Source organism: Megalobrama amblycephala, linkage group LG12 (genome assembly GCF_018812025.1).
Source record: "Megalobrama amblycephala isolate DHTTF-2021 linkage group LG12, ASM1881202v1, whole genome shotgun sequence".
NCBI lineage: Eukaryota > Metazoa > Chordata > Actinopteri > Cypriniformes > Xenocyprididae > Megalobrama > Megalobrama amblycephala.
Window position 1 is genome coordinate 16,666,104 of NC_063055.1, and position 24,500 is coordinate 16,690,603.

Here is a 24,500-nt window from a genome sequence, read left to right on the forward strand (position 1 = left end):
ACTTCACGTTTCTTTCGCTCCACTGGGCCTTTCTAGCACACGAGTCCCCAGTCTAGAGTGATATCCTCTCCCATTCACGGTGTGCTGTCTGACAGCACCTCCCCACAGGTCTAACGACCTATCACACACCGCGCGACCGGCCTGTGTGTATTCAAATAAAACAGGAAACTGACAACCAGTTGTGAGATATTTCAAAGCGTTACCGCGAAAATGGGGAGTTGAGCTCCTGTAGCACGACATAGGCTACTACAAACTCTGGTCTGCAATTATGCACATCTTGAATAAGTCAGGAGAATGTTAGTCTATACTGAAGAAAGAAACAATTATACACGGGCTTTCAGAAGTGTGAATAGTAATGTTGGCATTACTGCATGTGAATAGTAAAGTTGGCAGTTTATGGCAAGTTGTTTTTACATTTTTTAAGACTGGAAGACCCAATTTTGTTATGTTATTAGTTTCGTTTTAGTATTGTTTTCAGTTTCATTAGTACTTGTTTATTATACTAGTCATCATTAAAGTGGTAAGTGATGATTTAGAAATTATGAGAAATCAAAATTTGCAAATCTTATTTTTTTATAGAATTTTGCAGTATTTATTAAATGGTTTATCTGTGTGCATAATTATTGTTTTTAAATTCACGTGCCCTCGTAATCTTTAATCAAAGTAACTTTCCCTCCATCTTCCAAGACATCTTTTCTCTGATGTTTTTAAGTGCTAGGACAGACAACCTGTCATTCACATGAGATCAGAGCTGTAGTAAACAATCCAGTCAATTCCCGATAGAAAAAAGAAGTCCCAACCATTTTATCTTGTTGCAAAAGCCATTTCACTTGGATAAATATCACAATAGGGAAGAAAAGTCTGTGACAACTTCTGTATCATTCCGATTTCTCTCCTCTCCCCAATCAGTGTCTCGCCTCAACTATCCTCTGAAATAAAGGCAAAAAAGTCCAAAAATGATGATAACTTGATAATATTAGTACCTGTAACATAAAAATAGATTCTAGATAGTTTTAAAGAATAAAGGTTGAAAACAGCCTCTCAAAATCAACTTTTAGGGAAACCATGATACCTTAAAGGGTTAGTTCACCCAAAAATGAAAATAATGTCATTTATTACTCACCCTCATGTCGTTCTACACCCGTAAGACCTTCGTTTATCTTCGGAACACAAATTAAGATATTTTTGTTGAAATCTGATGGCTCAGTAAGACCTGCATAGCCAGCAATGACATTTCCTCTCTCAAGATCCATTAATATACTAAAAACATATTTAAATCAGTTCATGTGAGTATAGTGGTTCAATATTAATATTATAAAGTGACGAGAATACTTTTTGTGTGGCAAAAATAACAAAATAAAGACTTTTCAACAATATAGTGATGGGCCGATTTCAAAACACTGCTTCGGAGCTTTACGAATTGAATCAGTGATTCGGAGCGCCAAAGTCACGTGATTTCAGCAATTTAGGCGTTTGATAGGAGATCCGAATCACTGATTCGATTCGTAAAGCTCCGAAGCAGTGTTTTTAAATCGGCCCATCACTATATTGTTGAAAAGTCGTTTTGTTTTTTTGCTGCGCAAAAAGTATTCTCATCGCCTAATAATAATAAGATAGAACCACTGAATTCACATGAACTGTTTTAAATGTGTTTTTTAGTACCTTTATGAATCTTGAGAGTTACAATGGCATTGCTGTCTATAGAGGCCTCAGATTGAGCCATCGGATTTAATCAAAATATCTTAATTTGTGTTCCGAAGATGAACGAAGGTGTTACGGGTGTAGAACGACATGAGGGTGAGTAATAAATGACATTATTTTCATTTTTATTCTAGCTTCATGTATTAATTTTTATCAACACTTGAATGTATGTTTCATTAAAAAAAGCAACATTTTGAACAAAAACTTGAGAAAATCATGTTTTTGTCGAAGACCGTGTCCGGATTAGGCCTGTCGCAATAATCAATATATCGACTTATTGCACAATATATATACATGACCTCAATAATTTTTGGTGACTCAATATATCACTCATTATGTTTAGATAATAATGAATGTCACCAACATTTTGCCAATCATACTGTCATCTGCAGTTCCTACACAGAGCAGTCAGCGACAGGTGAAACAAGGCATTACTATTTGAGACATTATAGTGTTTTCCTGACAACTACAGACAGTTCAGAACAATGCTCTCAATTTAGATTCTTTGATCTAAAGAATTAAATGGTTGTTGTCATTTGAAAGTGTGTAGGTCTACTTGCATTACTATGCTGTTATTTTATGATTATATATTCAGTGGCATGAAATGGTCTTAAAATGACAATAATATCGTTTGTCGCAATTATTTCTGGAACAATAAGTAGTTATCTAAAAAGTAGACAGGCCTAGTCCGGATCTGATTCAGAATGATAATCAAAACATATAGACCGAGTAGATTGAGTCCATCAACACCCCCAAAACTTGTACAGCCCTATACCTCTTCCTGGGTTGACATTTATTTCAGTAACGTTTGGCAGTTTTGATTTATATGCTGTTAATGTTTGATGATTGCATTACATTGTTTCTGCTACTTTGCTTATTTTTGGATCCGGAGATTCTGTACTCTTTAAGGCTGGAACACACCAAGTCGACGGTTGGTCGTCGGGCAGTTTTTGTTCGTCGGCCGATTAAGTTTTCTCAGTGTGTTCCGCACCGTCGGCTGAAGTTGGTCCTCATCTGCTTTTTTCCGCCCGATTCGACATGTTGAATCGGTGTTGGAGCTCGCCGGTCCATCGGGCCATCTGATCATTCTGATTGGCTGTTCAGCTACTGCCACCTTCTGGTACGGTGTAGGGAAAAACAGGAAGTAAAATTAGCTCAAATGGAATAATTAATTTATAGGGAATTATAAAGAGTCATTTAGTTTACGACCGAGCAATGGAATCGTCCAGCGTTCGTCTGCTCGAGCCGTAATAAGCTCTGTAGCGGATATGAATATCCACTATCGTGAAAACACTGATTAGAGCACGGTAACTTTAAGATCAACAGTTTAAGACATTAAATTTTAGAAGCACATAATACAAGACACTTTCTTTTAAAAATCTACAAGGGACTTTATTTATTCTAACACAAACTAATCTAACACAAACACACACATACACACATTCATACGCGTTGCAGTAAGAAAAGAAATGAGAGAGGAAGAGTTTTAAGAGAGAGAGTGATATGATGAACAGAATTCCTAGCGAAATATGCACTTCAAAGACCTGAACGAACCATGAATCATTAATTTAAATGCACCAGTTTCAGCTTTTAGAATCTGGAGGTACTTGCTTGAGTTGACTTTAAATGTGAATTTTATCTGTCGCTGGGTCTTAAAAGTCCGGATTGTGTTAGGTAAAAATCACGTTTGAGCTTGCTGGAAAAATGAAAGGAAGTCTCTTTTGTCGTGGCTGGAGTTAAAGTTGAAGCGGCAAAAGTTGTTGGTTGAACTTTGCGGCAAAACTTAAAACATGAGACTCTCACGGTAAAGAAAATTACATTAAAGAAAAGAAAAGTGAGTGAAGGTTGGATGGCTTGAATGAAGTCTTGTCTTTTGTAAGCTTGGTCATGTCTTACTCCATGGTTGTTCTGCTTACTAGTTCTTTCACTTCGTTCTGCTCCTTTTCTTGCGATATGACTATTTAAACTTAGGTGTTTGTCCCACCTCTGAGAGGAGTTTTGGCCAATTAGATATCGTCCTGTTTCAAAAGGTGGCTTTTCTCTGCCCCAATCATACATAGGTGTTACCTCCGGTCTCTGCTTTGGCAGAGAGTACCGTTTTAGACATAATTTCTATTAAATGGAATATGATACACTTTTACACAGATTTCATTCAAGCCATGATTAAGAAGAGAGAAAGAGAATCAAATTAATTTCAAATAAGGCATACTTCCAATCAGTCATTCAAGAGTTATCACATTTACATGAATTGTGGGCGTTCTAAAGCAGATACTCTAAAGCAAATACTAAAGGTAGTATTTGTGTACATGATGTAAAATGTATGCAGTTAAAAGATGTTTGATAAGTCCATTTAAAATTGTTTGGAACAATTTTGATGCAGTTTTAGTTGTAGAACAGTCTTTATTGGTTTTTCTGTAAAGTTAGAGAGAAACAAAAGGGGCCTGCATTGTCTCTCTGTCTATTTTGATCTGGTGATCAAAGACTCTTTAGCTTCTTGGTGACCATTTGGTGTCACAAATAGCTGAGTTTGTCACTTCTCCTTCTGTCAGGAAGCATGGGGGGGGTCATAAAAGTTATTAACATGGGTTTTCTCTGTAGACGGACTGGAGCCGGAACTTAGATTCAGAATTAGAATTATGTTTTGAAAGAATCATCTGAATGATATATTTTTCTGGTTCGTCCACGGTTCCTACAACGGAAAGGCATTTCATCGTACGCAGGCACAGAAAGGATGTGCTACTTGGCAGTCGGGTGTTGAGCGTTGGTTTGGTGTGTCAGGGCAACTTTGGACCCAGACGCTGCCGATATGAGCCAGCCCCGCAGTCTGCTTTCATCGCCACTAGTTCGTTGACGTCGGCTTGGTGTGTTCCTGCATCGGAACACACCAAGCCGAAGGTCGGCCATCGGCCAATTTTTGTGTGTCGGTCGACTAAGTTTCCTCAGTGTGTTCCACACCGTCGGCTGAAGTTGGTCCTCGTCGGCTTTTTTTCGTCCGATTCGACATGTTGAATCCTCGTCGGGCCATCTGCAAGAGAGAGAACTCTGATTGGCTGTTTAGTATAGCAAACCAGAGTTGGTGTGTCCCAGCCTTTAGGAGATGTGCCCCCTACCGTATAACAGTGAAAATTCCGTCAATGGTGGGGAATAAGTTAAATTGTATAGAACTTTTATCTCAATTTGTTCAACAGTTTTTTTTAATGTAAGTAGTTTGTCCTCTTCTTACGCTAAAGGAATGACTGATGCCATGTCAAATTGTGAGACTTGATGAGGTAGAGGATTCTTCTACATTTCTAAATAATCATGATTTCCAGATAGAAAACTACACACTTACACTGAAGGATGACCCAAGGCAATCTCCCACAACACCCTATAACATTGGTGCTGCAGGTTTTTTTTTTTTTTGCAAAAGCAAAACCACTCACATTTTATTTAGACAATATAATTGCATAACTGGCCCCCCGACTGAGCCTGAGGCCAGATTCACAAAAATCTTCTTAAGAAAGAAGGTAAGAATATTCTTAAAATAAATTCTAAGATGTTCCTAAGAATGTTCCTAAGTGCAATTCTTGAAAAATTCTTAGGAAGTTCTCTTAAGAACATCTTAATTTTTTCCTTAAGAAGAAAGTGAAAGACTTTGTGGTGTTATTTGATTGAAAGGTGTGTATTGCTTAAGACGCGTTGAATGGAAAAACACCTCAAAGCTCGTCTTTTTGCACTGGCTGAAGATTTCCGTAGATATCATAATAAGCATGCAGACTATTTTCGTTCTGACTGGTTTGAGGGGAGTTAATCACTCAGTGCTGTGTCAAGTTAAAATAGTTATTTTAAAAAAGCTTGTCTCAAGATTTAGATCAAAGAGCGGTCTTTCCCATTCATTTGTGCTCGGTCTTTCTTGCGCTTTCTCGAGAGTGAATGCGTCCTGTATCTGTGTGTGCAGCCCATGCTGCCTCGCTAGTTCTAGCTAGAATAGTGATCACTGTTTTGTACGATTGATCACTTAAGAGTACTCGTCCACATTCCTGGTGGTAATTTGTATTATATGTAGCTAGTGTTATGTTGTAATGCTTAATATTTAAAACAACCCAATAAATTCATTAAACATCTTATATTTAGGGATATAAGGCAGGTTGGAGGTTATCCTAACTTTAAGAAGTTATTTACAATGATTTTTAAGAACATTCTTTTAGGGAAAATGAATACTTAAGAAAAAAAGATAACCGCATTCTTCAAGAAAAGTTTTTCAGAACACAAAATATTCTTATCTTTTTTCTTAAGATAGAAAATAAGAAATTGCCAGTTAAGAAGAATTTTATTCTTAAGAATGTTTCATGAATCCGGCACTTGGTTTCTCCTAAGGTTTTTTTTCTCAATTCTGTCACCTTTTGGAGTTTGGGTTCCTAGCCATGGTTGCCTCTGGCTTATTTAGTTAGGGACACTTAATATTCAATAATATTATTGATATGATTGTATTGTCTGATGCTGTTGTATGAGAAATGAACAGAGCTGGACCATGACATTACTGTTTTCTACAGAACTGCTTATAGATTAAATAAATTAATTTAATAATTGATGATCTTTACAACAGAACTGAATCAACACTGAACTAACTTCAGCTGAACAGCAGCTGAAATGCATCATTTTCCTGTTATCGCTTCTTTGAAACAATCTCTGTTGTATAAAGCGCTTTATAAATAAAGGTGACTTGACCTGAAGGTGATTCTAGTTATAGTCTTGCTATGGAGATAATTTTGCCTCATACTATGTATGTTCAGCCCAGTTCCGGAGTTGTGTTTTAGTTGAATTTGTTAGAGCATTGGCTTCATTGTGTGTATAGAGGACTAAGGCTACAAGTGGAAATTTGGCCCCGTACCCAGTTTCCTCCGGCCGTTTTTGGCTGAGAAAAAGCACATGTCACAGTCCATTGTGACTGTAAACAGATGAATATCTTTTCCCAAAGGACTTCAACCTTTCATCACTTCTTTTTTGAACAGGTCAGTTTAAATGTTTTAGCAGACTTCCAAAAATGGTTACATTTTTCTTATCCTCTAGAAGGGTTTACCAGACCTTTCAAGTTTTGCAAGATCCTTGAGTTTAGTATATTTAGCTGTGATTCATCACGTCTAATGAGTTGATAACATTTAGTGAAAGGGCAAATCTCACTGAAAATGCTTAATGTCTGCATTTCCTAAAAGCATAGTGAACCTAAGTAGAGAAAATTGGTGCTAATGGTTTCTAAGATCCACTTAGGCTTACCTTGCCTTTGAGAAAGCAGCGCTTAAAGTATAAATAAATACAAAAATATAAAAAATTAAGTTATTGAGGGCATTTTCAGACCAGTATTTCGTTTGCTTTGTTCTAAAACAGGGACTTAATTTGTTATAATGTTGCATTTTCTTCTTAGTTTGGTTCGCTTTCACAAGGCAACATTTCATAGCGTTCCAAAATGTGTTTATGCAAGTCACATGTGAGTAAAACTGTCCCCTTATTGGTCAGAGTTCACCTGTTTACGTTCCTCTGCTTTGACAAGTTTGCTTATTGTGGCTTTATCTGTAGCTGTTGTGACACATCCAAACACTTCTACGAATCAAGGCTTCGTCGGGACAGCATTCTTGCAAAGCATGGAGAAGAGCAATTACACAACATTTTAAGATGAAGAGGAGCTCTTTGGTTCTCAACCACAAAAACTCACAGAATCAGACACTGCTGCTTTTTATATAACAATTTTCCCGTTATGAATTATGATAGCACTTGGTTTGTTGGTCCATTGGGTCAGATTGCTTTCTTACCTCAACCAAACCATTCCAGAATCCAGAGTTCATTTTCAATCGGGCCGAGACCGCCTCGTTCAGTCGACCTCGGAGCGATTGTTTTGGTGCAGATTAATAGAGAAAATGCATCAGGTTCAGAAACAAATGCCAGGTCTGAAAACGCTCAAAAATTTTCATGACAACAACAGCACATTTTGGAAACTTTTTTCCAAAATTTTGGTCAGCAAATATCACCATGATGTCTACTTAAAATTGTACTTTACTAATGTAATTTTATAATATATCAAAATATTGAAATATTAAATCATTATTTTATTAGCATTACCGTAAAATTGTTACAGTGCTGAACAAACCCTTCATGTTCCTAAAAATAAACCTTGTGTTGTTTATGCAGAATGTAAATCTAAACATTTCTTGATGCTTTATTGTAAAATTTACACAAAAAATAGCCTATTGTTTGTTCCAATACATATCAGATCTCAAATTTGGTCAAAAATGTATCAGGAAATGTATGACTGCAATTCATAGCGCACATCAAAGACTCTATAGCATGTTTCCATAAACTATATTCTTGTATTATCTTGTCCTGTCATTGCGGAGCAACAGTTTGCTGAGAATCTTGCTAAACAAGTCAATACATTTATGGCATCTTGCCCTGTTTAACAACAATTTTGTTTTTGCATACTTGCGTGAAGTATGTTTCTGGCTGAAGGCTCTTTTGTCAACATCTTTTGTTATGCAATGAGTGTTTCAGCAATGAGTGATCATTTTTTGAAAACTGATGACTTCTTTTAGAGAGTTGAATGAGTATGTCAGATCAAATCATACAGTCATGCAGTCAGTGATGGAATAACCGAATGCCTAGGTGCAACCATATCTGATGAACTCTTTATCAGCACTTCATCAGAGCTGGTTAAAGCGTTCTTTCTCTCTGATAGTGTCCCCTGAAGACCCTGTAGTGTTTACCTGCCATTTAAAAGTACTCTAATTCAGTGAACTTAGTTCTATGCTATTTTAAGTCGACTGTAAGCGCCTCTGGAGCAGGCAACAGGAAATGATGCATTGCAAATTTGGGAAATCCTCTTGAGAGATAAAATGAAGGAAGTTTCCATTGGCCTCCCCACCCTTCAAATTCAGTGGAACTTAGAAAAGAAAAACGGTGAACGACAGTCCATAAAAGGTCTTTATAAGATCAAAGTAACATTGTAAATTGCATCAGATGCAATTCTATTTCTAGGCCCTGTCAAATTCACTACAATCAATGAGGGTGTGCTGTTCCGTCCGTTCTTTCGCCGGCTGTGCAGTTAAATTCTCTTGACCTGGTTTCACTGCATGCTTGACAGGCTGTGGAAGGGAGTGGTCTGTGTTTTCACTTTTTTAGTGATAATTGCATGAAAGAGACACAAAAACAAAACTGCAATACATATAGAGTATGAATACAGTATGATTTAGACAACCTGCAGATAGACTGGCAGTGGTCTGCCCTCTTTCACAATTCTCAAATTTATTTTGAAAAGTCCTGTACCTTACCATTCTTTGTTAAATTGACAGGAGGACTGAAGTGAATTTCACGCTTGTGGTTATAATATAGCAGACCACAGGGGCACATATCTGTGACACTGATAAAACTAGTCTGTTTTGTAGCAACCAGTGTTATTAGGAAGTAGATACAGATATCTTTGAAAATGTTGTGCAACATTGTCATTCTGTGGCTGTTTTTTAAAAAAAAAAAACTATTTATTTTACTAAATCCCTGAGCAGAGCTGTAAAGTAACGAATTACAAATGCTCATGTTACTGTAATTAAGTTAATTTTAATCAATATTGTACTTTTTTGAGTAGTTTAAAAAATGTGTTCACTCCTAGGCAAAAAAAAAAAAAAAAAAGAAAAGAAAAAAAAGAGAAAGAAAAATGGGCCAAGCCCCAAAATGGCTGAACACTAAACTTTTAATAGTCTTAACCACAAATTACAGGTCAGGAAATTAGCTAAGTTTAAGCAAATGCACTAGTTAAAAAGCTGTTGCTGTCTCAGAAAAACATTAAAGACAGAATTAAGATTTTGGTAGTAAAGTAATGCATTACAATATTGCGTTGCTCAGTTACTTTGTATGAAATGTAATGCGTTACATTACTTTTGCGTTACTTTTTCTAACCTAGGCTGGGCTTGCTTATTTGTTTTTTAATAACAACACAAAAAATTCTGTGTTTGGCAAATGTTAAGGCCCTTTCACACCAAAAGTGAAATGAATAAGCCTCAGGCTGAAGGAAATGCATATTTACGCCTGTATAGTATAGGGCGCAGCTCAGACAAACCTTTCAGCTGTGCTGCCATTCTGGATTGATGAAAAGGATTTTGGCAGAATATGGGAAGTTTGATTCAGAGTGGTTCAGCAGAATTGTGTGTGGTGTGATGAATCACAATGAAACACGATGCTCCAGAGTGGCGTGTCATTGAAAATCTGCTGAGAAATATAATAATAAATGTATCTCTACCACAATGAAGGATGGAGGAAGAGGTTTAATTTTGTAGGGAGCCTTTTTACCTGCTGGGATTGGTGAGCTGCTTCACTGTGAAAAGTCATTAAATACTTTGGAGTACAGGAGAATATTGCAGAATGGCTTGCTTGCTTCCCACAATTGAAAAGTTATCTAAAGACGAATGAAATGTTATTTTTCAACAAGACATGCTCCTGCCCAAATTGCAAAGACAACCAAGAAAGAAGTGGTTTGAGAACAAGTCCATCAGGCTCATGTTTTGGATTATTTGTAGCGTAACCTTAGTATTTGAAATGATTTGTTTCAGTCTTTTTGAGTGGAAGTTCCCCAAACTGGAAGTGCCTCCCATATTTCAAAACGCAGTAGGCTTGTCAGGAAAAGGTGGCTAGAGAGACGAGTGATCTGCACTGGCATGTCTCTCCCACAGCTCGTTGACTCTTGATGAATTTTGCATGGGCATGCGATGGCGATGCTTGTGAAAGTGTGTTGGGGACATTCTAAAACACTTAGTGTGGGAAAAACTGCTTACCATAGCTTAGAGTACCGAAATTGGAGGACCAAATTCAGTATGCAGCTTTATTGATGACCCATGGTGTTATACTGCATCTCTGTAAAGCTACAGCTTGGCAATAAAGTTTTTTTTTTTTTTCACTAAAACATTTTTCAAGTTCAGAATTTTTGGGTCGTCAGTTGTGGAAGCTGCCGATAGAGCAGCTCATTCGCCGAGATCGCCGCAGCCCTGCAAAGAGACGTGTGTTTGTGTGTGTGTTTTGTTTAGTTTGAAAAAGTCCATATTTAATGCAAAATTTTCATTACAAATTATATTATCAGTATAATAATTTGAGTAAATGTAGGGGATGATGCTCCCTTTTACATAGATGTAAACTCCTCACCTTTCAGTGACAACTCACTTTTTGAGATCAAAATAGGTCACTTATGGGATTTGCATAGATCCAATGAGAAAGTGTTTTTATGGGGTGGGGTCTGAGATGTGGGAACTTTTGAGGTCGGTGAAGAGAGAGAGGGCAAATAGTTTGCGTTTTGCTCAGTATTGCCATCTAATCAGCCAATGTTGTCGTAAATAGCCATAGCACTTCATCTTTTTATAACATGAGGTTTTGACCAAATGTAGCCTATTCAATCTTGATTTTGGTGAAATGTTGCAACAATTTTTTTTTTCATTTTTTTGTGAAAAATTACAGTTTTGGACATACAAGGTAATAACAAATAAATTTAAATAATCCCTTAAAGTAATTACAAATGAGCATGTAAAGCAAATATCTTTAAAAAAATTCTGTTCGGAGCATGCCCCTTTCCCACGCAATGTTCTCACCTTTTTCCCCCCTTACCTGTTTGCATCCCTGCTTTTAGAACAGTGAACATTTACATTTAATTGTAAAATATTCAGTGGAATGGAATTACAATATAGTTTTTGTTAGGTCACTGTCTTTCAGTGATTTAGGTGAGGTAAACTTTTAGTGAATTAGGTGAGGTAAACTCTGATAATATTCATGATTTTAATTTCTTTATCACAAAACGCTAAAACTGGCATTGTTTTGGAGAGAAATTGGCTTTTTAAACCCATCTCTGGCGTGTAATGCTGAGCTCTCATATGAGTTTCTAAAGGTTCTGAACATTGATATTTTATGCAACAATAGATCGCTCAGTGTTTATTAAGGCCATACAACTGATTTTAAATCTATTTTAAAAACAACCAAAGCAGTGTTGGGGAAAGTTATTTTAAAAGTAATGCATTACAATATTGCGTTGCTCAGTTACTTTGTATGAAATGTAATGCGTTACATTACTTTTGCGTTACTTTTTCTTACCTGGGCTGGGCTTGCTTATTTGTTTTTTAACAACACAAAAAATTCTGTGTTTGGCAAATGTTAAGGCCCTTTCACACCAAAAGTGAAATGAATAAGCCTCAGGCTGAAGGAAATGCATATTTACAGCTGTACAGTATAGGGCGCAGCTCTGACAAACCTTTCAGCTGTGCTGCCATTCTGGATTGATGAAAAGGATACAGGAGAAGGAAGTTCAACTCTTTTATTTCTAAATCTAATCTAAAGTAATTTTTGCTTATTAGTATGGTTGAATTAGATCATTGGAGGACAGCAGCAAAGACATTGCTTAATAAAGTGAGATTAAATACATAAAGTATATTTGTGTAATTTAATAAAGTTAATTATTACAAGGTTTGCGTAAAATTCTGAGATCACATTTCACTGTTTTAATTCATTTTGAGGAAAAATTAATGTTTTCATGCAAGTAAAGTGAGTAGTCTAGAACTACAATAACAATCATGTTTACAACACTTTATTTCTTTCAACATGGGGACAGGAGAGCTGTCAGTCAATAACTGTGAAAAAAGTAACTTGCATTACTTGTTTGAAAAAGTAACTTACATATTTTGTTCTAAATTGAAAAAGTAATGCATTACTTTACTAGTTACTTGAAAAAGTAATCTTATTACGTAACTCAAGTGTTACCCCAACACTGGTCATAAGTGTACTGAACTAACATTTTAATCTTTTCATCTTTTCATCATGTAACAGTTTTTCTGTGTTGTTTTGATGTATTTTAAAAAGTTGGTAGTCAAAATTAAAACTGTTGGATGATAGATATTCATTCATTCATTCATTCATTCTTTCTGACAAACAACAACATGTGAATTACAGTATACACTTTTTTCTACATTTTTAAACTGCGGTGTGCAGTGTTTATCAAAAGGGGGTAGAATCCACAGCTAAGTACTCAATACTACTAAGTACTTTTAAATAAGCTACACATTTACTCTTAAAGGAACACTCCACTTTTTTTGAAAATAGGCTCATTTTCCAACTCTCCTAGAGTTAAACAGTTGAGTTTTACCGTTTTCGAATCCATTCAGCCGATCTCCGGGTCTGGCGGTACCACTTTTAGCATAGCTTAGCATAGTTCATTGAATCTGATTAGACCGTTAGCATCTCGCTCAAAAATGACCAAAGAGTTTTGATATTTTTCCCATTTAAAACTTGACCCTTCTGTAGTTACATTGTGTACTAAGACCGACGGAAAATGAAAAGTTTCGATTTTCTAGGCCGATATGGCTAGGAACTATATTCTCATTCCGGTGTAATAATCAAGGAACTTTGCTGCCGTACCATGGGTGCAGCAGGTGCAATGATATTACGCAGCAAACATACTGAAGTGTATATATCTCATTTATTTAGGTGTGTATAGCCGCCGTTGTACTCGCCCAGGTTCAGGAAGCTTTCCTCTGTAAAATGTGCTGTACACAAGCTAACTTTGGGCTGTGCTGTGGTGCAGTAACACCATTAAAAATACATTTTAATAAGCAATTTCTAATTTCATCCATTTCAGAAGGCCAAACAAAGGGATTTCACTTTCGCATCGAAACGCACGTTTGGACGGGCATTATGCTAATATTTCACTTTGTGACGTAGAATATCAGTTGAGGCATTTTAGGCAGGTCTGAATCAGTGTTCTCTGTTAGATAGAATAAAACCCTTTGTGGGAGACTATGAGTTTTGTAACTATGCAGATGTTACACATGCACAAACAGATACATTATGCACTGAAGGAAAAGGAAAACATTAAAGGCTAGGATTAAAGGCTACCAAGGCTAGCGATATTATGTTTGGCGATATTTATTTACATCCATGATTTGTTGCTTTGTGTTCGTTTAAATCACAGACTGTACACTGATGGCAGTGTTATTTCAGAACGTAAACTGACGCGGAGCCGGAGAAGAGCAAGGTGAAGGTGCATGCATTGCTAGTGTTAGCGTTAGCAAACCCAGCTCACAAGATGATAGAATTATTCCACTCCCTCGATATACAGAGCTGAAGTTCAGCTATAAAGAAGCCACTAAGGAAATTGACAAGAGTCATTTTGTTAGCAAAATAGGCCATGTTAAAATCCAAATACTCAGGAAGCGCATTTAATCTGAGAGCCTGCTTAACATCCCAACGCCATCCGTGCTCCTGAGAAGCTTTTCGATAGAATATGTGATATGTACTGTACGTTTTCCTCTCAGTAACAAAATAAACACACAACAAAATCGACAGCGGTGGCAGCAGAAAGAAAGCATCTGATCATAGTGATGTGGATATGGTTGCACCAGCTCTGCAGTTCAGTACTTTAAATATCACTTTATACAATAGACTGCTTTAAAGCAAACTTTACAGTATTAAATATATAACAAACAGTCATTCAGTCATGGAATAGACTATGCACTTTCTGTTGTTAAATAGTTTAGAAATTAAAAACTGCTATACTGTGAACCTTTAAAACATAAATAATCCTGCAGTCACTTTACTATTTTCCCTTTGCTTAGATTGCACAAAATAGTGATTAGTGATATAAATGCAAATGAGTGTGTTCTTTATGACTGTTTTTTCTAAAATTAGATCTTTCTAAAAAAAAAAAAAAAAAACCCCAAGAAATACCGCAATATATCGCCTTTCTTACAATATCGCAATATATCACTATATATTGTAGCGTAACCCCTGTATCGTGATACATATTGTATCGCCAGCAATACACCGCCCTATTAAAGGCTTAGTTCACCCAAAAATGAAAATTATGTCATTAATTACTCACCCTCATGTCATTCCACACCCGTAAGACCTTCGTTCATCTTCGGAACACAAATTAAGATAAGAGTGTCAGAAAACATTACATTACCAGTTTTTAAAAGGGGAGTGCTTGAAATACCTGTAAAAGTAGTAAAAGATATTAGAAGTCTGAAATATGTCATAGAACCTAGTTCTCATTGTCAACCTTCATAAATGAAATATCTAAGCTCCTTCCTGAACCCATATCATGTTTAAGAGCTACATGGCTGGTGGCTTTGTCAAGTTAATCTTAATTCCTTTGCATACTCGCCCAAATTCAAGGCATTTCTGCTATGCATGACCTGCAGTGGCAGGTCACAGATCTTCAGATACAAGTATACACATACTGTATGCACTGTTTGGAGACTGCTTCAAACTATAGTCTTGCACAATCAGACTTTTGGCTATCAGCAGAACGTTTGGTCCAGTTTTAATTTCAGTCTGGCCAAGAACCACCCTTTTAAATGTCTTTATGAAAACGCATTTCTCTCATTTCTTCTAAAAGACATTATCTAATAGTTATTTTGAAATAGACCACAGTCTGAATGAATAAAATAAAATGAGTAAAAGCACAACTAATTATTTTAAGTATAGTTAACGCTAAAGTGTTTAATTTTTTTGTATACTTTCTCCTGTCTCAAGACCATTCGTATAGGTTAATTTCCCTGAAAAAACACTGTGCCTTATCAAAACATTTGCTCTGTTTGTTTGAGCATCTCAAACAGGTCGATATGTTTTTATAATTCAAGCTAATCTCTTCCACTTTATAATTACATGCTAAATTATTATGCAAGTGACATATCAGTAAGATTTCAGTGGAATAAACATTCAGATTTTAGTTTTTCTAAGAAAATGTTTGTTTATTTATCCATGTCTTTTTAGATAACTGGTATCAATCTCAGACAAAATAATTTGCCAGGTCTATGGAAACCCTACTTTGGAGGTTGTTCCACATTATTAAGCAAGTCACAGTTCTCATGCAATATGAAGAGGAAGAAAGATCTTTCTGAAGATGAAAAGCATGAAATGGTTGTGCAAAAGGCATGAAAACAACTAATATTGTGTGAAAACTCAATGGAGACTATCGAATTATCATAAAATTTGTGAGTGATTTAGAGCACAGCAGAACTCGGTCAGATAAAGGCTTATTAATGAGAGTTCCTGTCAAAAAAATTAATTGTATTAAAAGGGCAGCTATAAAAAAAGCCAGTGTTGAGCAGCAAACAGGTACACTCTTAGCCCGGATTTTATATTTACTTAAACATAAAATTACAATATACTTAAAATATTTAAGTTTGATTGCATTACTTATAAAATAAAAGTATATTCTACAAATTTGTGGATGTAATTTGAATGTGTTAATAAATTTAAGTTAAATGCACTTAAATTATGAAGTTTTTCTCCTGACCACGCCTCTACCAGTTATCTAAAAAGACATGGATAAATAAACAAACAAACATTTTCTTAGAAAAAAACTAAAATCTGAATGTTTATTCTACTGAAATCTTACTGATATGTCACTTGCATAATAATTTGAAACGCAGTGTAGTGTGCGACATATTATGATATTGTTTCAGAAACAGTACCTTTACTTTTCATAGATTGATATCTAAAGTATCAGACTTAAGCATGTATGAAACCTGCTTCTCAAAGCCAGTGTTTCATATAACCGTTTAACAAACATTTGAACATTTTCCACAATGCACACGCTCACTTTTAAATGGTTTTTGTCCTCAGTTATTAAATTATTCATGCAGTTTTTTAATGTTAATGTTTTACTTTGTTCATAATCTTTGTGTTTGCTTTCTAAAACACACAATAGTTTCATTCTTTGAGTTTTAGGATGGAGTTAGACATCTGTTCTGTCGGCAGCATATGTTGACTGCATATACAATCATCTTTGTAATATATTTGTTATTGTATGCATTTATTCTTGTCCAGTTTGGTAAAGGAGTAAAAGTGACTTGATAATCTAATGGGAGAGATGTAATGTACTTTCACCCCATGTATGGGTGACAACATTCAGACTCTTTATGATATATATTGCTATACAGCTGCTTTATTGTTTTATTATCAATTAAAAATCAGCTGCAAAATACAAAGTAAATGTGCAAAGTGCAAAACACACCTCTAGTCTATCTCTTTGTCTGTTTGTCTAGAGAACTAAAATAGCATTTGTTATTACTGGACATATTCAAAATGCCTCTAAATGGTTTGATAAAGACCTTCAGTGGCAGAATTGCCTTTAATGACACAATCAAAGCACTCAAACAATCTCAGCTATTTAAATGCTCTGAATTGAAATGAGATCCATTACCCAGTAAATGTAATCCACAATGAAATTCAAAACTTAAAGCAGAGGTTATTACCTGACCATGTTATTACAGTATTATAAAAGTGCTCTAACAGGGAAATCTGGTTGTTTTCCTCAGGTGGGTGAGATTGAAGGAGACTGGCTGCGAGAGTTCTTCACGGTGAGTTTGACGCCTTTCACGTGTCTCATTCAAACACACACATCTGATGCTGCTCAATGTAGCGTAGTAGAAAAACTAAACACAAGCTTTTTTAACATGCTCTTTACTGTTCTAATAGTCACACTGACATTTCTTTGTCAGAGCTCTCCATCTGTTCAAACCTGCTATAAACACACGCACACCTTTGCAGAGTGAACTTTACTCTGTTAAACGGGCACTGTAAACCTAAAGGTGTTTGTCTCATTTATACAACCTGTCTTTGGTACACCATAAAATGTTATGTTATCGGCTGTTGTCATGTTGTGAGCAAAAGGAAGCTGAATCACAGATTTAATGATTTTCCTGCTTGAAAATCTCTGCATCTAATGCATACAAAATCTGTTACCTTACACTTGAATTGTTTGCATCTGCTTTTTGCCTGGTAACATTATTTGTACAGCATAATTATCAAAGAATTGCAATCAAGTTTTTTTGGAAGTTGCATTTAAAATACACTTGGCTCAAAACAATATATTTATATACAGTACAGTCCAAAAGTTTGGAACCACTAAGATTTTTAATGTTTTTAAAAGAAGTTTCGTCTGCTCACCAAGGCTACATTTATTTAATTAAAAATACAGTAAAAAACAGTAATATTGTGAAATATTATTACAATTTAAAATAACTGTGTACTATTTAAATATATTTGACAAAGTAATTTATTCCTGTGATGTAAAGCTGAATTTTCAGCATCGTTACTCCAGTCTTCAGTGTCACATGATCCTTCAGAAATCATTCTAATATGCTGATTTGCTGCTCAATAAACATTTATGATTATTTTCAATGTTGAAAACAGTTGTGTACTTTTTTTTTCAGGATTCCTTGATGAATAGAAAGTTCAAAAGAACAGCATTTATCTGAAATACAAAGCTTCTGTAGCATTATACACTACTGTTCAAAAGTTTGGGGTCAGTAAGAATTTTTATTTTTATTTTTTTGAAAAGAAATTAAAGAAATGAATACTTTTATTCAGCAAGGATGCATTAAATCAATCAAAAGTGGCAGTAAAGACATTTATAATGTTACAAAAGATTAGATTTCAGATAAACACTGTTCTTTTGAACTTTCTATTCATCAAATAATCCTGAAAAAAAATATTGTACGCAAATATTTTGTACAATTGTACACATTAAATGTTTATTGAGCAGCAGATCAGCATATTAGAATGATTTCTGAAGGATCATGTGACACTGAAGACTGGAGTAATGATGCTGAAAATTCAGCTTTGCCATCACAGGAATAAATTACTTTGTCAAATATATTTAAATTGTTATTTTAAATTGTAATAATATTTCACAATATTACTGTTTTTTACTGTATTTTTAATTAAATAAATGTAGCCTTGGTGAGCAGACGAAACTTCTTTTAAAAACATTAAAAATCTTAGTGGTTCCAAACTTTTGAACTGTACTGTATATGTTTCTTTAAAAATGTGCCACACAAACCAAGATTAGACTGACATGAACAGCATAATGTTGTTACACAATGGTTAGTCCTTCTGGGGTTAGGAGTTGATCTAGCCTACATGATCGGAGAAGATAGAGTACAGTAGCTACAGTATGTTTTTTTTTTTATTTAAAAAAAAATCCATGTTATTATATTAATCTCATGATTTGATCCCTTTAATGAATTCAGTGATGCAACACACTAGTGAATGAATTGTATGTCTAATGCAAATGTTATCATCTTAGACGGTCCACATGTACAAGCCACGCTTCGTCGCCCTGCACTTTCAGGAAGTTGGTGGAAAGGACTATATGGTGAATATGGGCCATGCAGAGAACTTTTTCTGGTGAGAATGTGGCAAATTGTGTAAATTAGTCACCTTATTAAAAAGTACTGTGGCAGTATAATTGTACAGTGTCAGTATCAGATTGTACCAGACCACTGATTACCATGTTTATATACCATGGTATTTATTACATGGTACTCTGATGTATTTAAAAAATATATATATATATATGACTGCAATGTTGCATGTCCAGAAATATCCAAATAATGTGATAGTAGCATTATTTTTCAGTACTTTTTACAAAGTAAATTACAAAGGATTTATTGTTTCTGTTTTTGATATATATGCAAAAATTATTGTTTTTATTCTTTCTTTCCTTCTGATTATAGGACCATAGAGTCCAGCTCTGAGATGGCAGACTTTGACAGAGTCTGTGTCTATGTAGACAGTCATTTCAAGGCTGTGGACAGTTTCACGGTGAGTGATACAGTTGTTGCAATATCTGTCATTTTCACTTGTTTCCTTAGTGATTTAGTTCAAGGGAAACACATTTAACTGTCATGCAATTACTTAATGTGCTATCTCTTGCAACATCAGTGCTGTGGTTGGTTTGTATGTCCACTAGATGGAGCTCTATAACCATTTTAAGATTGGTCTTCCAGCACTGACCTTTTTCACCTTCTTGTTATTCTTGTGCTATTCTTATCTATACTCACAACACTGCTTCACATTTAAAGTGATTGTCCACTTAAAATTTAAATTTTGTCATCATTTACTCGTTTACTATTTTCCCTGTAATGTAAGTGAATGAGGACTTTCAATGTGCAAAAGGGGGAAAAGCACAATAGTAGTAGTCTATCCACCTCATTTTTAATGTAACAGCGGGTTTGGCCTTTGTAACTTGAATGTGCGAGGCTTCCGTTGTCATTTGCTTCTTGTTATTTTAGCTGTACAAAAACAGTTCATTATACTGCTAGATATTGCAAAATGGTATTTTTTGTTATGATATCATTTTAATTTATTATCGTAAACATAAACACTGTAGTTTTACAGTTTACTGCACTTTGTTTTTCTTACCTATAGCGGCTAATGAATTGGGAGTCTTGCTCATTCACAGAAAATAGCTTACTTATACTTTGCAAAATAAGGTGGATATGATTTATGCACTATATCACAAGTATCCTGAAGCCATCCAATAGTTTTTGTGAGGAACAGACAGTTTTTAACTGATTGTTCCCTGCAGTAAGCTGTTAGCTGACCAGATCATTCAGTCAGTTGAACTCAAGAGCTGGATCGGTCTGTTTTCTGAAAAAAAACGAACTCATAATTTCAACACCCTTGAATTGATTTTAACTGCTTAAAGTGCTACAGCAAATTTTTAAATTTTAAGTTATTTAAAATAGAACATACATAGTGGAGTCCAAAAGTCTGAGACCGTATTGAAAACGAAAATTCAAAGTCAAACTTAAACCTGCAAACAAGCAGAAAATGTTTGAATTTTGAAAAAAAGTTACACATAGCATCTTTAAACAAAATTACAAAGCCCTCTTATAAGTAAGTAATTATTGGTCAGTTGCTGTCTAACAATAGTGACGGACCCAAGACAGAGCCCAGGGGCACCCCTTTCATTTCTCGAAGTAACGTAGTAAAATCTGTGAAAAGAGAGAAGTTGCTGGTGTTTGTCAGGGTATTAACCCTCAGCCCACCCAGGTGAGAGGTGCTGTCTGTGTGTTTGTACACAATGTGTTTGGTCTGTACCTTGATGGACTGGGTTAATGTGCGGGAGTGGCCAGGCAGCAGACCGAGTCAATACGTTTAACTCCAGATTAAAACTATTGATTAGGCCCCTCTCATCTGAACATGATAAATAAACTGAATGTGTACGTGTGTGAGTGAGTGAGTGTGTATTTGTATTGTTGATGCAGGTGAGTTTTTCTGTACGTGGACCCTTTGCTACAACTGCTTCAGTTTTTGTTCTCAAATTATAAATGTATGTCAAATATAGAAAATGTCATAGATGCACACAAATCAAAAAATTTGGCTCATCACATGAGCCTGTTTCAACGAGAACCTCCATCCCCACACACACACACACACACACACTTAAAGAGAGATCAGCACACTTGCAGCTTTACACCTATCTTCATCAATCAGGCCAGTGCAGCGTTTAATAAAAATTTATTGACTTAAAAGTGATTTTTTTATCTAAACACCATTTGTACGATGAGTGTGCCAGACGCTCTCTGCATTTACACACACACTCTCTTCCCAGTCAAGCGATGATTCACAACCCTCCGAAAACTAATTACAAATCAATACAGATGATGTGAGACAAATGAGAATGAAGGTGGGTGTTAACACAGCTGATGGCTGTGTGTGTGTATGTGAGAGAGTGTGTCTAAGAGTTCATGCACTGCACTGAGAACCTTCATTATAAAAAGCTGCAAAATTTTAGCAAGATTTGATTATTTTATGCCATCACAGAGTTATTTGTTTATCCAACAGACCCATTTTTTCCCCATGCCCCAGTGGTATTTAAAATACAGTCAATCTTTGTCAACAGTATGATACTTTACAGCAATACAATATATTGGCTTTTAGTTCTTTAGCCTCGAAGTGCTAAAGAATTGAAATCTGGTAGTATGTAATTTGAAGTTTGTGGTCTTTGCTCATGGCTTACAAAATAAATACACTACTGATCAAAAGTTTGGGTTGGTAAGATTTTTAATGTTTTCCAAAGAAGCCTTTTGCTCACCAAGGCTGCATTTATTTGTTCAAAATACAGTAAAACAGTAATATTGTGAAATATTATTACTATGTAAAATAACTGTTTTCTCTTTTAATATTTTTTAAAATGTAATTTATGCCTGTGATGGCAAAGCTGAATTTCCAGCAGTCATTACTGCAGTCTTCCGTGTCACATGATCCTTCAGAAATTATTCTAATATGCTGATTTGGTGCTTAGGAAACATTTCTTATTATTATCAATGCTGAAAACAGTTGTGCTGGTTAATATTTTGTGGAAAACGTGATACAGGATGCTTTAAAGGATTAGTCCACTTTCAAACAAAATTTTCCTGATAATTTACTCACCCTCATCTCATCCAAGATGTTCATGTCGTTCTTTCTTCAGTCGAAAAGAAATGAAGGTTTTTGATGAAAACATTCCAGGATTATTCTCCATATAGTGGATTTCAATGGAGCCCAAACAGTTGAAGGTCAAAATTACAGTTTCAGTGCAGCTTCAAAGGGCTTTAAACGATACCAGACGAGGAATAAGGGTCTTATCTAGCTAAACATTTAAAAAAAAAAATGTAAATGTATATGCTTTATATAATCAAATGATCGCCTTCCAAGTGGTTAGCCAAAACCGTACTTATGAAAAAAATAGAACTGGCTCTGCGTTCGTTCCGTAAGTTGAATAGGGAAAGGTGTAGGACATACAGCGTACGCATTTTGAAGAATTCGAAAGTGCGGTTTTGGTGGAACCACTTGGAAGGCGATCATTTGTTTATATAAAGTATATAAATTTACATTGTTTCGCTAGATAAGACCCTTATTCCTCGTCTGGTATCGTTTAAAGCCCTGTGAAGCTGCACTGAAACTAATTTTGACCTTCAACCGTTTGGTGCCCATTGAAGTCCACTATAAGGAGAAAAATCCTGGAATGTTTTAATCAAAAACCTTAATTTCTTTTCGACTGAAGAAAGAAAGACATGAACATCTTGGATGACATGGGGGTGAGTAAATTATCAGGAAAATTTTATTTGAAAGTGAACTAATCCTTTAATAGAAGGTTCAAAAGAACCGCGTTTGTTTGAAATCTTTTGTAACATAAATTACTGTAAATTTTGATGAAGTAAATGATGAAATAAAAGTTTTAATTTCTTTTAAAAAATTAAAATGAAAAGAACAAATAAAATTCTAAACAGGCAAACTCAAAAAAAGGTTAATCTAGTCTGTGTCATTTCCCAGTCCAATTTCCCATATCTCTCCCCTACTTCTTGTACCCGCCGGAGCTGTTGTACTAGGGTAGCAGCACATGTGCCTGTTGTAATGTCCAGTCTCTCAAGACTGGTCATTTAGAAAGCACTGTCATATTAAAAAAGCATAATTTCTCTCACAAGATTTATTTCTTTCTCCTGGGATGGATATTTTGAAGAAAACATGACTGTGTGTGTGTTTATGGTGTGGCTTGCTTCATGTCAAAACATCTCTCAACGGCAGGTCATTTTTCTCTGCCATCCGTGGGGCTTGTGTTGGGCCAACAGCAGGGCCCTGTGTTTAATCCCTGTGTGATTGTTTTAATTTTCTGTCCGTATTGATCTCTGAGGGACTGGATTGATGTGCGCTCGCTGGAGCAAGCAGCTAGTACATTAAATTCATTCAGCGTGCTGTCAGAAAAGACGTGGGAAGTGTGTGCGTGTGTGAGGTTTGTGAGTAGAGAATTGCATGGGCATATCTACGTGTTTTATTGGTGCCAAAACTATGGGCAAGTCAGATCGACTGTAACAGAGTCTTAAAAGTCAGGGTTTAATGATTATAAGGTGAGTACATCATCAACATCATCTAAAATCAAAGCAGCTCTTCAGACATTGGAGATCTCCATTAACCCCTGCTTGTGCATGACTTAAAGCTGTCAGGTCATTAGCCCAGTATCCACTCAGGATATTGTTAGGGTTTCCATCAGAAGATCACCTGAAATCATGTATGATTGTTTGCTTGACTGATTGACTTATTTGATTTTAGGCTCTGGGAAGCATGTATTTCATCCACAAGTCACTGAAAAATATCCAACAATATGACTTCAATGGTAAGAGCTTTATTTTGATAAACGTACTATAAAGTATTTATTGCTACTATAAAATATTATGGTTGAATTTCATGAAACCTGTCAAGAACAGGTCCAGGTCATTGCATAATCCTGATCACCATGTTTTATTGGTGGGTTTATTTTGCGATAATGACTAGCTGATTGTGCATCATCCTGCTTATTACATGACTTTTTAGTAAATAAATCAATAAATGGACAGGAAATATTTGAGTAAAAATATTTTAGCAGTCATGGAGTGGTCAGTTGGTCATACATTATTACCTGTGGATGAGCTGCGATTTATTCAGAAATATTTGAACACTGAATGCCACGCATTAACAGAATTCAGTATTTAGGAGAGCTGTGTAATAGGAAATTATTATTATTATTATTATTATTATTATTTTTTAGGGCTATTAAGATTTTTGCATTGTGACAGTATTTTTATGACATCCCAAAAATGTAAATTTTAGTACTTTAAAATAAATGTATTATATTATTTAATATTATATATATATATATATATATATATAAAATATGGTATAATACCATAAATATATATATATATATATATATATATATATATATAAAATATGGTATATACCATAAAATATGGTATAATATGACGAACAAAAAGTATATTTTCTAATTTATTTATTTAAGTATTTTCAGAACTGCCTTTAATTTATGCTTATAAAAATCATTGTATTAACTGACAGAAAATGACAGAGCTACAGTCATGCAAAACTAATGAGAATCACCCTTGAAAATAACGTAAATGAATAACGTGAAGAAAAAACGTTCAAAATTTAGGTGAATTCATAGTATTCAGTTGAGGAACAGTGTTGCTTCTCAA

At 35.2% G+C, this 24,500-nt stretch overlaps 1 protein-coding gene across 1 annotated transcript in view; it reads left to right on the plus strand.

Annotated features, from left to right (window-relative positions):
* The window catches only part of inpp5l (inositol polyphosphate-5-phosphatase L), a 37,051-nt gene that overhangs the window by 1,092 nt on the left and 11,459 nt on the right, over positions 1-24,500 (plus strand). Inside the window, 4 exon segments of the mRNA XM_048209217.1 lie at positions 17,019-17,060; positions 18,791-18,891; positions 19,221-19,308; positions 23,581-23,644. Coding sequence (XP_048065174.1) covers positions 17,019-17,060; positions 18,791-18,891; positions 19,221-19,308; positions 23,581-23,644 — 295 coding nt within the window.